This window comes from Sabethes cyaneus, chromosome 3, assembly GCF_943734655.1.
Source record: "Sabethes cyaneus chromosome 3, idSabCyanKW18_F2, whole genome shotgun sequence".
Classification (NCBI taxonomy): domain Eukaryota; kingdom Metazoa; phylum Arthropoda; class Insecta; order Diptera; family Culicidae; genus Sabethes; species Sabethes cyaneus.
Genome location: NC_071355.1, coordinates 192811362 through 192824987, shown reverse-complemented (window position 1 = coordinate 192824987; position 13626 = coordinate 192811362). Strand labels below are relative to the sequence as shown.

The 13626-nt window shown below is 39.4% G+C and overlaps 2 protein-coding genes across 12 annotated transcripts in view; one reads left to right on the top strand and one right to left on the bottom strand.

The window, feature by feature from the left end:
• Positions 1-5817, top strand: part of LOC128743414 (SH2 domain-containing protein 3C) — a 100041-nt gene extending 94224 nt beyond the window's left edge. For all 11 annotated transcript variants that reach the window (XM_053839984.1, XM_053839983.1, XM_053839988.1 and 8 more), the window contains one exon: positions 4068-5817. In XM_053839984.1, the coding sequence (XP_053695959.1) occupies positions 4068-4209 (142 nt within the window). In that variant the 3' untranslated portion in view covers positions 4210-5817. The remainder of the gene's footprint in view (positions 1-4067) is intronic.
• A 4611-nt stretch (positions 5818-10428) lies between these two features.
• Positions 10429-12290, bottom strand: LOC128742753 (transcription initiation factor IIB). Its single transcript, XM_053839204.1, has 5 exons — positions 12062-12290; positions 11751-11864; positions 11523-11683; positions 11089-11463; positions 10429-11025 (listed from the first exon to the last, which is right to left on the bottom strand). The coding sequence occupies exons 1-5, from the start codon at positions 12076-12078 to the stop codon at positions 10742-10744; spliced, it is 951 nt and encodes a 316-aa protein (XP_053695179.1). The 5' UTR covers positions 12079-12290; the 3' UTR covers positions 10429-10741.
• Between the last annotated feature and the right edge of the window lie 1336 nt (positions 12291-13626).

The window sequence follows — 13626 nt, the reverse complement described above, 5'->3', positions numbered from 1 at the left end:
GCCGTCGGGTCATCTATTACCGATTTGTCGATTTTGCAGTTAACAATAAGGCTTTTTCTCTTGCCGATCAGGCTTTTTTTTTTTTTTTTTCTTCTGTCCCAGAAGTCAATGTCATTCTGGTGTGTTTTGGGCCAGTTTCTATGACTATATGCCCTACCGATCAGGCTAAGATCGTGTATTAAGGGTAGAGAGATGAGAACCCTATCCCACACTTAGGGTTTTTCCACATGGAGATTGTGTAGGATGTGGTGAAATCGGACTGTGAGTTATGCTGAACTTCTATAGAATTCTACATAGCTCTGGCAAAGCAAGTTTAACACCTGAAGCACAGCCCACGTTTTTTTTTTCATAGATATTTCATACTGAATTCTACATTTATCAGTAATGAAGGCTCTTGCCAACGCAAGCGGTACTGTTGAGTAAGGAAGCTTCTTGTCCTTGGATAATTTATAACTTCCCGGTCAACACTGAATGTAACACAATGTTGCTGTTATGTAACACAGAAGCAACATTGTAATGTTACAAGGTTATCAAAATTTGACGTAACATTTAAATAAAAAAATGGTAGCATTGTTACGTTAAAAGGTTACCTATAGGTTATGTAACAATAACATTAAGTTTGTTACATTACAAACTTAATGTTCTTGTAACACAACCTACAGGTAACATTTGAACGTAACAATGCTACCATTTTTTCATTTAAATGTTACGTCAAATTTTGATAAAAGTTGTAATATTACACATTCAATGTTATTGCTACACAACCTACAGGTAACATTTTAATGTAACAATGCTACCATTTTTTTATTTAAATGTTACGTCAAATTTTGATAACTTTGTAACATTACAATGTTACTTAACAGCAACATTGTGTTACTTTCAGTGTTGACCGGGTAATTACTATATATAGTTTCCTTGAGTAATGTTACAAAGTTATCAAAATTTGATGTAACATTTAAATAAAAAAAATGGTAGCATTATTACGTTAAAATGTTACCTGTAGGTTATGTAACAAGAACATTAAGTTTGTAATGTAACAAATTTAATGTTATTGTTACATAACCTACAGGTAGCATTTTAACGTAACAATGCTACCATTTTTTTATTTAAATGTTACGTCAAATTTTGATAACCTTGTAACATTACAATGTTACTTCTGTGTTACTAAACAGCAACATTGTGTTACTTTCAGTGTTGAACACCGTGTGTTCACCACAGAGGTGCTGGACAAAATAGACTGCAAACCCCCCTTATTAAGCTAGCGACATGGGATGGGTTATTTTTAGATACAAACTGTGCCTCTTCCTTCGTCTACTGTAGAACCACCGACCGAGAAGTTTAATCTATCTTTGTTTTTACTGGCGGGACGACGACACTATGCAGACCCTCGCGACTTACGAGGCACTGCGTGTGACGTTTGATACTTACCAAATGAAACTTGTACTGGTATATAAATACTTGTCAAACTGTACCAAAATCTGCAAAAATAACGGAATATTTAAAGTTTCCACCACTATAGGTACTACCACAACTACTCGAGCATCTACCCTACATGAATTAAAAAGAATCGAATAATATTGTACCTGGCAGAAATTTTACGAGTCCTACGCAAATACGTTTTTTAATAATAATTATCCTGTACCTACTAAATACACTGAAACTATGCTTGTCAAGCAAGGAGGGGTGTAGCGGGGAGGCAATAACGACCAACTGATGGTTTAAAGTGCTAAATTGCAAATATCTGTGGTAAACGCAGAAAATAACCACGCTAATAATTTTCGCGTGGGACTCTAAATAGGTGGAAACTCCGCAATAAATGATTTGGAATCTAAATGTACTTTTTATTTGTCGATTATTTAAGGAACAAAGATTGGTGACGGAGGCCTGAATATATGTAAAGTCTCGAAAATACTAGGTGAATTGACTATGTAGCTGCTAGTAAATGCGCTTGCAAGCTAATCGTAAACTGCGTGAGTTTATGATCAGCTTTTAAGTGCACTTGCTAGCAGTTAGTCAATTCGCATAGTATTTTCGAGGCTGTACATACATTCTGGTAGCAAGTATTATTGAGATGTTACAGTTAAGTATTTTTTGTGACGTTACAAAAACATTTATATTGTTACATAACAGAAATAATAGGATTGTTACATAACAATGGCAATAATGTAACGTAACGTTACATTGCTTTAGTGTTATTGCAAAGTTACATAAACATTATCGCAATGTTACATTGTAATATAACAATGTTATGTAAAAAAGTGGGAAATTTCAACCATCCTGTTACTCTCAGGTTACGTAACTAAAACCTCACATCATAAACATTACCGCAATGTTACATTGTAATGTAACAATGTTATGTAAAAAAGTGGGAAATTTCAACCATCATGTTACTCTCAGGTTACGTAACTTCAACGTCACATCATAACACAGTTACGTAACAATCTGGTTAATGTTATGTAACAATGTTGACCGGGTTGTTCCACTTCCAAGTTCTAGAAATGACATTACCAATAGCAAAGTAGTGGGTTTCAGGAAAGGAAACACAGCTATAAACACCTTCTTTTTGTGGTGAACATTGCTTTACTGACGATAAAAATGTTACTGGCTCAAGATGCGTAATGAAGTCTTTTATCTAAGAGCAAATTATAATCTCGCGCTTGTAGCAGATGAAGATTTAAGATCACTGATACTCAGATACAGATAATAGGCAGTTCGCCTATTGGATACTGCAAAAAGAACGAAGTGCGGAATACCAAAAAATATCTGGACGATATTACAATAGATCAAAATACTGGTCTCAGTGATAATGAGTATGCATAAAATAACCAATGCGTCCTCTGCTGTACACAAAAATTCTCCCCGATCAACTCTGTCCACGTCACCTTCCAACAGCCGTTTTCTTTGAACTGTCATCCGGAGTCTTATTACGTGCCTACAATGTGCAAATGAGATTCTCTTTGCGTTTCCTCTCTTACGCTTATCACGGCGGTATAAATTCTCTTGAATGCGTCTATTTCCACTGAATCCATAGCTAGCGTTATTGGCTAGCTTATCATTAAGAAAAATTGGGTTAAAATGCATTTATGCCGCCGTAATGAGCGTAAGAGAGGAGACGCGAAAAGAATATCTCATTTGCACATTGGACCTTTTGAAATGTTGGTCGAGAAATTGTCATCATAAAGCCCACTGCAATATGTTGCTAACCAATTCACTAGAATATAATGCTAATGTACAATGCACTGATACTGATATTTATATTCACTGCCTCGGAACTAAAAATGATATTCAGCACTGCCTTCATTGTAACGCATTATGAATTTTTCGAAACGAATATACAGTAACATAACTCAACGGTTGGTTTATCAATGAATTTTTATTTCAATGATATTCATATTCCTTCTGGAAAAAAGAGTTTTAATATTGTATTGACTCAAAATCAATCCTTTTGAGTTTCGGTAAAGTGTTTTTTTCCAGCACTGGTGCTTACATTCTGCTACCTACACAATCGCGAATGCACAACCTCGTAGCGTTTTTCTGCACAGTCCGCTCACAAGGTTACCAATTTGCGAACAGCCAGCAGCCCGTGAGGGCTAGTGGCCCACTGGGATACAGATTTTGCATTACTTTTTCTTTTCTTCTTCGTCATACGCCCTCGATTACACACGCGGGTGTAGCCCTTCCATCTGGGTTCTTGCAGCTGTACTGTGAAGTACTGTGTACTGTGTTGAGAGACCTACATTGAACCCTGAAAGAATCACCACGACACACGGCTTTTAAAAAAAGAAGAAAAACAAAAGTCTACTAAGACGCTCAAATAAACATTAGTTAACACGGCTTTTGTTCAAACCCCTAACTTATTATTTGTTGTAACTATCTTTTGTCCATTTTTCATACAACTGTTTTTATAACAAGCTTAACTAGCATCTCCGGTTCTATTAAAAAACAATTCCAGTCCTTAAGATTCTTGACTTGATTGAAAAGCATGAGCATCAGGGACCCTTTAAGTTTTGTAGTGTGTTTAAGTCACTATATATTAACCCATTCGTTATTCTTCTGTTCTTTTCTAGAACCGAGTTCCAGGTCAAGTTCCTGTGGGGTAGCAAGGGATGCTTTATGCCTGCCGAAGATCGTCATGCCAAGTTCGAGCATGTACTGAGCGTGATGGCCGATAAGTTCTGCGGTGATGCTGCCTTAAATGCAGCCGGCTAGATAGTATGCTAACCACTGGCAATGACCGACCGACCGTTTAACATTCCGAAAACTGTTTGGAAATACTTTCTTCAACTTTCTACTCATCAGCATCTCTCATCTAAAACAAAAAAGAATTTATTCGACGTACATCATATAGGCGATAAAGTTTCTATACAACACTTTTAGCTCAAATATTGAAGAAGAAAAAAAAACGAATCAAACAAAACAATAATTTAAACTGAATAAGCAGAATCGGCTTTGCTGGCCGGTACCGACCTAAGTTTTGGAAGTTGTTTTTAAAATGCCATTACTACTACCGTAAGCTCTTGGTAAAAGTTTACCAGCGTAGTCAACGTAGCCGTGCTGAATCGATTTTTTACAAAACTGAATCAAATCTAGTCGAAGCAAAACCAATAAACGAAATACTAACACGTTCATTTGTGTACTTAAGCGAATGGAATAATTGTGATTTTGATAACTTTCTATTTATTTTACAAGAGATCAGAAAGCTTGTATTACGCGAACTGTTGTTCAAAATAGTTTATAAAGTATGCGAAACAAAGTGTAACCGTAGAGTTCAATCAATTGGACATAATTTAAATGGCATCCTTTTTATGGTTCAAACCTTACGTATGCAGAGAGAACTTCGGTTTTGTTGCGCAACACATAATCAATAGAGTAACCAAAAAAAGCAGCTCGATCTTCTCAAAAACAGTCATGAAGCGAACCACTAATAAAATAGACTGATGTTTTAGGCTTTCAAAAAAGCATTTTTCATATGTTCAAACTTTCTAAAGCAATACCTATCTTTAATTGAAGATCAACGCATTTCAAAATTTATAACTCTTTCCCCCATTTCATAACCTTTCCAAAAAGTAATCGTATTGTAGTGCTATGTAGAACACTCGTATTCATAATACGTAGTGCAAGTTTATCGAAATAAACAAGGTAGGAAACAGTTATTAATGAAAATAGTTAATCATGAGTATGTTTTGGGCAGTCAACGGTATGATAATAATACTAACTATTTATAATAATGAAAATCTATATTTCACAACACATTAACGTACACACATTCTTACTGACATCATGTTGGATTGAAGCAATTGCATTATACATAAATAACATTTTGTTGAGTTTGACCACGAATCCTCCGGCAATGGAGGTACGAATTAGTTTCAGTACCTAATTCCAAGAAATCTAAGGTTAGAAATAAAAACCTACTAACCAATAAACGTTGAATAACTCCCTAGTATAAAAACATAGCGATTGAACACATTTTCCTTACACTGAAATCGATCTTATTTACATACCATGTGACATAGCCATTTTCTCTATAAAAAAAAACAAATATGATAGCAAAAACGACAACAAACGTGGATTTGGATGTTTAAACAAATCGAAATACAACCACAATTGACTTTGAGCGGGTGAAAAGCTGGTAATGAAAAGTATTACGTAACTTCTGCAAGACGATAAAGGACCGTGTAACTGAACGTGTATTGTACAGAACAGTAAGATATTTGGAGAAGAGAAGCTCGAGATCTATACACAAAAAAACACACCATAAGCGTATAAATAGTATGATATTTGAACAGGAAATGATATATGATAAAAAATAGAATTTGAATAAAATATGTCGTTGTTTTATTGCAGGGTGCTGCAGATGCGATGATAACGGGTGGCAGCTAAAATTTTGGAATTTTTTGCGGTCCTTATACTCAACAACAAACGAGCTCAGAGAGAAATGAGACTATGCATGTGTTAGCTCTCTCTCTCCGCTTTTTGTTAATATTTTTTGTTTTGTTTATGCTTGCCCAGTTTTGCTAAAAATGGCGTCGAAACAAGAAGCATTTCGGGAGCGCGTTGTACACTTCTACGAGCTGCAACAGAAATCTCGGCAAAAAGCATACGGTGCAACATTTAAAAGGCAAATATGTTGCGACTTCGACTGTTTACCATATCCTAAGATGCCCAACAACTATTCGCAAGCAAGGTAGCCAAAATTATGGACGCAGAAGGTCATCGTCCTCTTTCTCGTTTCTTCAACAATAAGCCCTCTGGTTTGGCTATCAATTAAGATGCACCAGATGAATGTTTGAAGAAAATGTTGATCCCGTTTCTACTAAACATCATGCAGATGGACAATACGTGTTTTGACCGGATAGAGCCAAAAAAAAACACAATCGTTCCTGAATACCCATTCGATCCCATTTTTACCCAAAAACCACGACCCGAAAAATCTGTCTCAGTGCGCCCAATCGAAGATTTCTACGGGATTTTGAGTTCCTTGGTGTACAAAAATAACTGCAGGGCCACGAATTGCAAACAGTTGATTGGTAGAATCAAGAGATGCATTCGCAAAGTTGACATGACGGTCGTACCACGCTCCTGTTTCGACGTCAAACGAAAGCTTCGCCGAACAACCGATTACGGACCGTTTTCAGATGTATACTAATTTTATTTCAACAATGGAAAATGTATCTTTAATTTCGGTAAATCAGATCTTCGCCTTTTTTTGACAGCTTGAGAAAAAAATTGTAAAATTTTAGTTGCCACCCGTTAAGTAAGTTTTGTAACGTTTATGTTTATATCCAAGCTTTCAGAAATGAACCAGAACGCAATTTGCGAAAGTTAAACGAACTCTAAATGTCTAGCGGTGATTGTCCGGTACTTGATATGTAAGATAAGCAACCTATTTTGGACCTCATCAGCAGCTGTACATAATTTGGACACTTCCATTTGATTTTGCTCTAAGTGTCCAAATTATGTACAGCTGCTGATGGGTTCCAAAATACGTTGGTGCCATCTGCCTTTTTTACGCTGTCTTTGTAGATTGCAGTTGAGTGCTTCTCTACAGATCTCGTTCGGACCTTTTCGCTAGGTGTGTCCAATCCACTTCCACCAATATTCTCGAATTTCTCGGGGGATATTCAATTGCCAGACCACCAGGTAAGAATGATATATCGCAGGCAGCAATTAATAAATATCTGCAGTTTTATCGTTGTCTCAACTGAGACGCACCACGTTTCGCAAGCATACACAGGTACGGATTTAACGTTTGAGTTGAAAATTTGGGTTTTCGTATGTAGAGTGATCTGGTATGAGCGCCAAATGTGTTGCAGACCTACAAAAGGACCCATGGCCTTCTTTATCCGTGCAGCTACATCAGTCTTGTTTATCTCTAATGAACTAGCCTCGTATATTGAAGTCGTAGGTACCACCATCAGGAGTTGTTTGGCCACCAAGATATTGAAAGAAGGTAGATGTCATTTAGCTGCTCCATTGTTAGAAGATTCCAAGGCAATCCTCGATTAGGTCTGCTGTCAATTGATTCAGCTAATATCTCATCCATATCGATATAAAAAAGAAGCGATAATGAAATGCAGCCCTGTCTCACACCAGCAGTAACCCTTATAGGGTCGGGCAAGATGCCGTTGTGCCAAAACTTGCACGAGAACGCCTCGTACTGAGCCTCAAATGAGATGGACTAGCTTAGCTGGAACTCCTCTACACCTGAATATGCCCCACATGTTTTCGTCGGTCGAACGCCTTTACGAAATCAACTAACAGCAGCAGAAAAGTCCTGGATTTTGTTGATCTGCTCCAATATAATGCGGAGCATTGTGATATGGTCTACACATGATCGGTCAGCACGGAATCCAGCTTGCAGTCGCCGGAGAGTAGCGTCAATCTTTTCTTGGATCCGGTTGACAATTATCTTAGAAAGTAATACAGAGCAACTTTATACCACGTCAGTTACCGCATTCAGTTTTTAGGGACTTTGACCAATATGCCTTGCATCCAGTCTACCGGAAAAGTTGCGGTTTCCCATATATTGCTGAAGATCTGACGCATCGTCTGAGCTGACCAAGGTGGGTCAGCTTTGAGCATCTCGGCTGATTTACAGGCAATCCCTGGCGCTCTTTTGGATTTCATACTCTTGACGGCTGCTTGAATTTCATCCAGCGATGACACCTTCGAGTTGACACGATTAATTCGACGTTGGCATCATACGCTGCTAGTTTTGTTGGTCTCTGACATTTGAAACTCGGAAAAGTCGTTCAAAATTTTCAGTCCATCGCTTAAGCTGTTTTGTACGGTCAGTCAGTAACTGACCAGCTCTATCCTTTAGCAGCATCTTTGTATTCATCCTGGCACCACTAAGGCGGCGAGAAATATCGTATAACAAACGGATATCACTATTGGCGGGGGCGGTTTCTACTTTTTTGGCTAGGGAGTTAGAATCCTCTCCATTTCGATGTATTCGCCTCTATTCTGCTACCGATCGGAGCTGGATCCGGTCAGAAATTGCGATTCGATCGGAATACAACGTATGCTATAACACACGTCGATCGGGACGTTTCTGATCGGAACCGGCTCGATTGGAATGTAGAATCGAGGCCATTGTTGACGGGTAGCTATTTTAGCCGATCTGGTTCGCGCTCGCTCTCCGCTCGTCGATCTTCCTCCAAGTTTCATCCCGCTCGCTGCACGCTTTATCGAGGGTTTTTTCACTGTTCGTGATAAAGGCGTTCTTAATGCCGGTCCATTACTCTTCGACGATTCTAGCAGGTGGTAACTCCGAGGCTCGGGATTCAAGTTGTTCGACAAAGGCCCTTTTTCCTCAGGATTCTCCAATCGGCGGACGTCGTAACGGCACCCAACTTTCTCCAACCGAATGATGTCTAGTGTTCGCTAGATTGATTTATTCTTTCGTTTCCAGTACCTTTTTTGTTTTTTTGGTACAGTAGGTTATTAGCCTAAGGTCCGTATTCCGCTTTCGTTTCCAATACCTTTATTGTTTTTTTGATACAGTAGGTTATTAGCCTAAGGTCCGTATTCCGCTGACGGGCCACTGTGCCTCATTCCCTGTTCCCCCCTTTGCCGGTACCACGTGGAGGTAGGGATAGGAGTTAATGAAGAGGTTATGGAATGGACATGTTTACCCTTTGTCGCAAAATACTCCGTCAATGGAACTCTGCAAACAAACTCCCCCCGGTTTTCGCTCATCTATCCTAGGCCATGGCATCACATATGACACATTCGAGTCGATTTGATTTGAATGTTCTCCTTCGGGATTTTTTCAACCACGCTGTTTAATTGGTTGTAGAAACTTGCTTTCTTCTGCAGGTCGACAGCATCTGTTGGCGCATAGCACTAGATTACAGTAACTTGTGTTCTATATCTGGCCACAATTAGTCTTTTGTCTATCGGTTCCAACTTCATCAGGGCCGCATAGGCCCCTGGGCTCAATAAAAATCCAACTCCTTTTTCTCGAGCAGCATTTCATCGTGCGCCAGACTAGAGCAAGACTGGATAATGTCTAGTGTTCACCAATACCTCGAACTCGCTCAGCCTCAGGGTTTTCAAGCTTCAGGTCTCTAGCTTCCCTTGCAAGTTCGACCAGTTTACCCTGCTGGGTCGTCAATAATCCAGATCGAAATCTTCTTTCATTTTCAATAATTTTTTCCATTTTCGGGTACAGTAGGTTGTTGGCCCAACGTCCCTATCCCGCGGATTAAACTGCCATCTTGGCTGTGGGCGGAAGCCACTGTTCCGTCGAATTTCCTTCATTTTTCATAGGCATAAGGTGAAATTAGTTGTCATCGATTCTGCAAATTTTAAAAGCAGTTTTTTTTTGTTTGAAACAAAAACTTTGTTCATGAAAATATATTCGCTGTGTTTATATTGGCAAGAAGAATGCAGTGAATGCATTTTTTTAAACAGAACCCCGCTTTTGGGCCCACAAACTGCTTCCGAAATTGGGCTCTTCGACGAAAAGTTAACGACTGCTAGTTTCCCGTTAAGGTTAGGTAAAAATAAATTGCCTTACTATGGCCCTACTACTGTCGAATCTAGAAATACTCACAGTATTATCTATAGATTTCATAACTATTTCAATACTTGTTAATCAAACATTTAAGCAAACAGTATGCGTGTTCGATTGGCTCCCTTTTGACAATTCTCGCTGCTCGATTGGCTTCCAAGATGGCTGCTTCCGCGTATCTCTCACCGCTGAGTCGAATCTAGTAATAGTGCTGTCATCTTAGGTTTAGTGCCGAAAAAACATATTTCTTAATTCAGCCACCCGCTCCGGATCAGATGTTTGTGGGTTTCGAACGGAAAAAGCTGCGAACTGTATCGACTGTAAAATATAAACTGCTTGAACTGCTTTTCAATCGCCCCTGAGTGAGCCGTCCGAGATTAGTCTGGTGATAAACTGCCGACACACGGAAAAGCAATTTTGTAATCTACTGCGTTGTAATATTTTTATTGGGGTTCCATATTTAAGAAAATAATACACCTATTTCATATTTCATAACACTGTACTCAAGACTTTCCCCTGATCAGGTGAGGTGACGTTTTTCTTCTTTGAAGGCATCTCTAGTCGTTTGTTTGTTTTATCGCCAACGAGAAAGGCAAGGCGTTTTGTATGTTTTACTAGAAACATTTTTCAAATAAGAAAAGCACAACGTCCCTAGTCAAGATTTCAGGAAAAAGGCATTCCTGTTTGCCGTCCTAAAGGAAAACACAAATCGGCTGTGTTCTACATTTGTGGTAATTGATCGATTGGAGTTGTAAATTTAAAGTCCTCCGGAAACAGCTCGGCGGCATGAGGATACATTAGACGGTATGACTGCCGGATGGTGACATCGGCCACCCCAGCAATATCGCCAATTTCTTTGTGGGTCTTTTTCTGATCTGAAGCCTGCGAAGCCATATAGATAGCAGCGGCGGCCACTGAGATCGGCGACCGTCCAGGTACAATGTCCATCTCGACTGCCTTCCGGGCGATATGTGTTGCGGCGCGCTGCACCGTATTCGGTAGATCTGTGACGGGTTCAAGCAGTATAGTGATGAGCAAATCAAGAAAAAGTAAACGCAACAACTTACCCAAATTTGCGCAGAAACGAGACATAAAGTCAGCCGTTGTAATGAGATCAACAGATGTGGCGAGTGCCTTCAGAGTCAGCTTGAAACACCGACCGATCTCTTTCTTGCTAATCTTACTGACGGCACAGATTTCCTTGAACGTACGCGGTACTCCCTCCTGGCGACAGGCAATGTACAAGCAAGCAGATGCTTTGGCATCGTTCGAACGACCCTTCAGGTTCTTGCCATCGTGAACCTGTTTGAACAGATTGTTCGCTCGATCTACGATTGTCTTTGGCAAATTGATTCTGTCGGCCATTGTGCTAATTTCTTTGAATGCTGCTATGAGCGCTCTGTCTGAGCTGCTCATGGTGCGTCGGTTCTGATATTTCGCGGCTGAAATTGCACACATAATTAGGAATGAAAACTAATCTACGCGACTATGTACAACTTACTTCCAAAAGCATCGAATGAAGCTGGTCCCGTTCCAGGTCCAATCATCGTTGACAAGTCACCACCACTAAGCAGCGGATTTTCTGGACCACCAACTCGAGAAGGATCGACTCCCGCTTTTTCATTGCTGAAAGTTCGCCATTCAGAACCAACATCTATTACTCTGTAATAAGACAGGAAAATTCCTATAAACCCCATTTTGCAAGACGCAATAAGAATAATTGGCTCACCTGTCGCCAACAACCAGCCCACATTCAGAGCAGATCATATCCCCGGCTCGGTAGTCTTCTATCAGTGGTGCATCCGGATGCGCATAGCAGCACACCTTGTTTAGGTGGTGATCCCTGTAATATTATGGGAAAAGAAAACATTTCCATAGTAAAATATCCAATAAAACTAAGAAGTTTAATGATGTTTTGTAATCTAAAAAGCGAAATATCAACTCTATTGATTGCTTTGTTCCCCTGATCCCATTAATCTTTTGTTTTAAGCTCTGTTACATACTCATACATTTTTCTAATCTGAACAGGCAAGCACTTACCTTGACGAACTGGCCATTTTCGCTGCTCGAAATGGCGAGGGTTTTCCGCAGAATAATAGCACCAGTAGCGGTGATTAATTAATAGTCCGATAGATTAGCACGAATTGAAGCACTCTCGAACAGATGATAGATTTCTTTTGGCCACACAAGCGCGCATTTGCAGTTTTCAACCAGACTGATTATTTTTTCCTGCCTTTCGCTTCTGTCTCTCGTCTTGACTCGACCTTTTAGGTTTTAGGCTGACGAACACAAATCGTCGCAAATTTTATGTCAAAAAAACCTTTTGTTGTCAAAGGCGCGAAGCAAAAATAGGAACACCAAAGTATATGGAACAACTCTGGAAAGGAACGGTCCAGCACTATCTTGAACAGGCTACCAATGGTGAAAACAATTTTGATTAAAGGGTTGTTAGAGAAAGCAAAAGAAAAGATGCGACTGATGAACTAGCTGCACGATCATCATGATCATGTATTCGCAATGACGGCACCGCACGACCTCTTTTCCACTTACAGAACTGCCCATAGCTGAATGCGTGAAAATTATTTCCGACATGTTTCTGTCCTTTGCACTCTTTAACAAATCGCTATTCTGCTTCACGCATACTAATGTAGGTGTCTCCACTGCGGCGCCGTCATAGCGAATAGGATGAAAATGTTGGTGCATTCAGGTACACACTTCAACGATTCGGTAAAATTTACCAAAATCTAAACAGCCGAACCACAGACAAACAGACATAACACTCGTTTCCCATTCTCCGTACCGATTAAACCGTCATTTCAAATTTGGGCTTAGTTGGGAATGTCTCCGTTTTGGTCAAAGTGGCGCTTTTTGACGAAAGAAGGGGAATTCCCCATAAAAAATACTTGCTACTTCGAGGGATACCCTTGTTGCTATTTGATATTTGGGAATGTCGATCAAAGATGGTGCTAGCACAGACAAACAGACATAACACTCGTTTTCCATCCATCGTACCGATAAAACCGTCATTTCAAATTTAGTTGGGAATGTCTCCGTTTTGGTCAAAGTGGCGCTTTTTGACGAAAGAATGGGAATTCCCCATAAAAATACTTGTTACTTCGTGGGACACCCATATTGCTATTTGTTATTTGGGAATGTCGATCATAGATGGTGCTAGTGTTCAGGCTAAATGTGAGGTACGATAATTTTTGTTGATTTTTCTTCCAAGAGTTATGTCTGTTTGTCTGTGGCCGAACGTTCGGTAAAAATTTTGGTGGTGCATATCGACGTTTACGGATTATTAGTGATGTTTGGCATCATAAAATAATTTACTGAACGTTCTGCTGCTCAGAGTTCGGTAAAATTTACGATAATTTACCGAAAACGGTACTTTTTTTTAAGTGTGCAATTCATGACTGTGAATTATAAAGCAGTATAGACGATTGCAATATTTGATTATATCTTAATCATATATTCAGGAGTATTTAGTTGCGTGTTATAAAAACTACGCAAAATAGAATTACAAATAGTTGTCAAAATTTTCCCACGTATATCGCCTCCACTTTGGTACATATATGTTTTTATATGGCGTGAAATATAACTTTTTC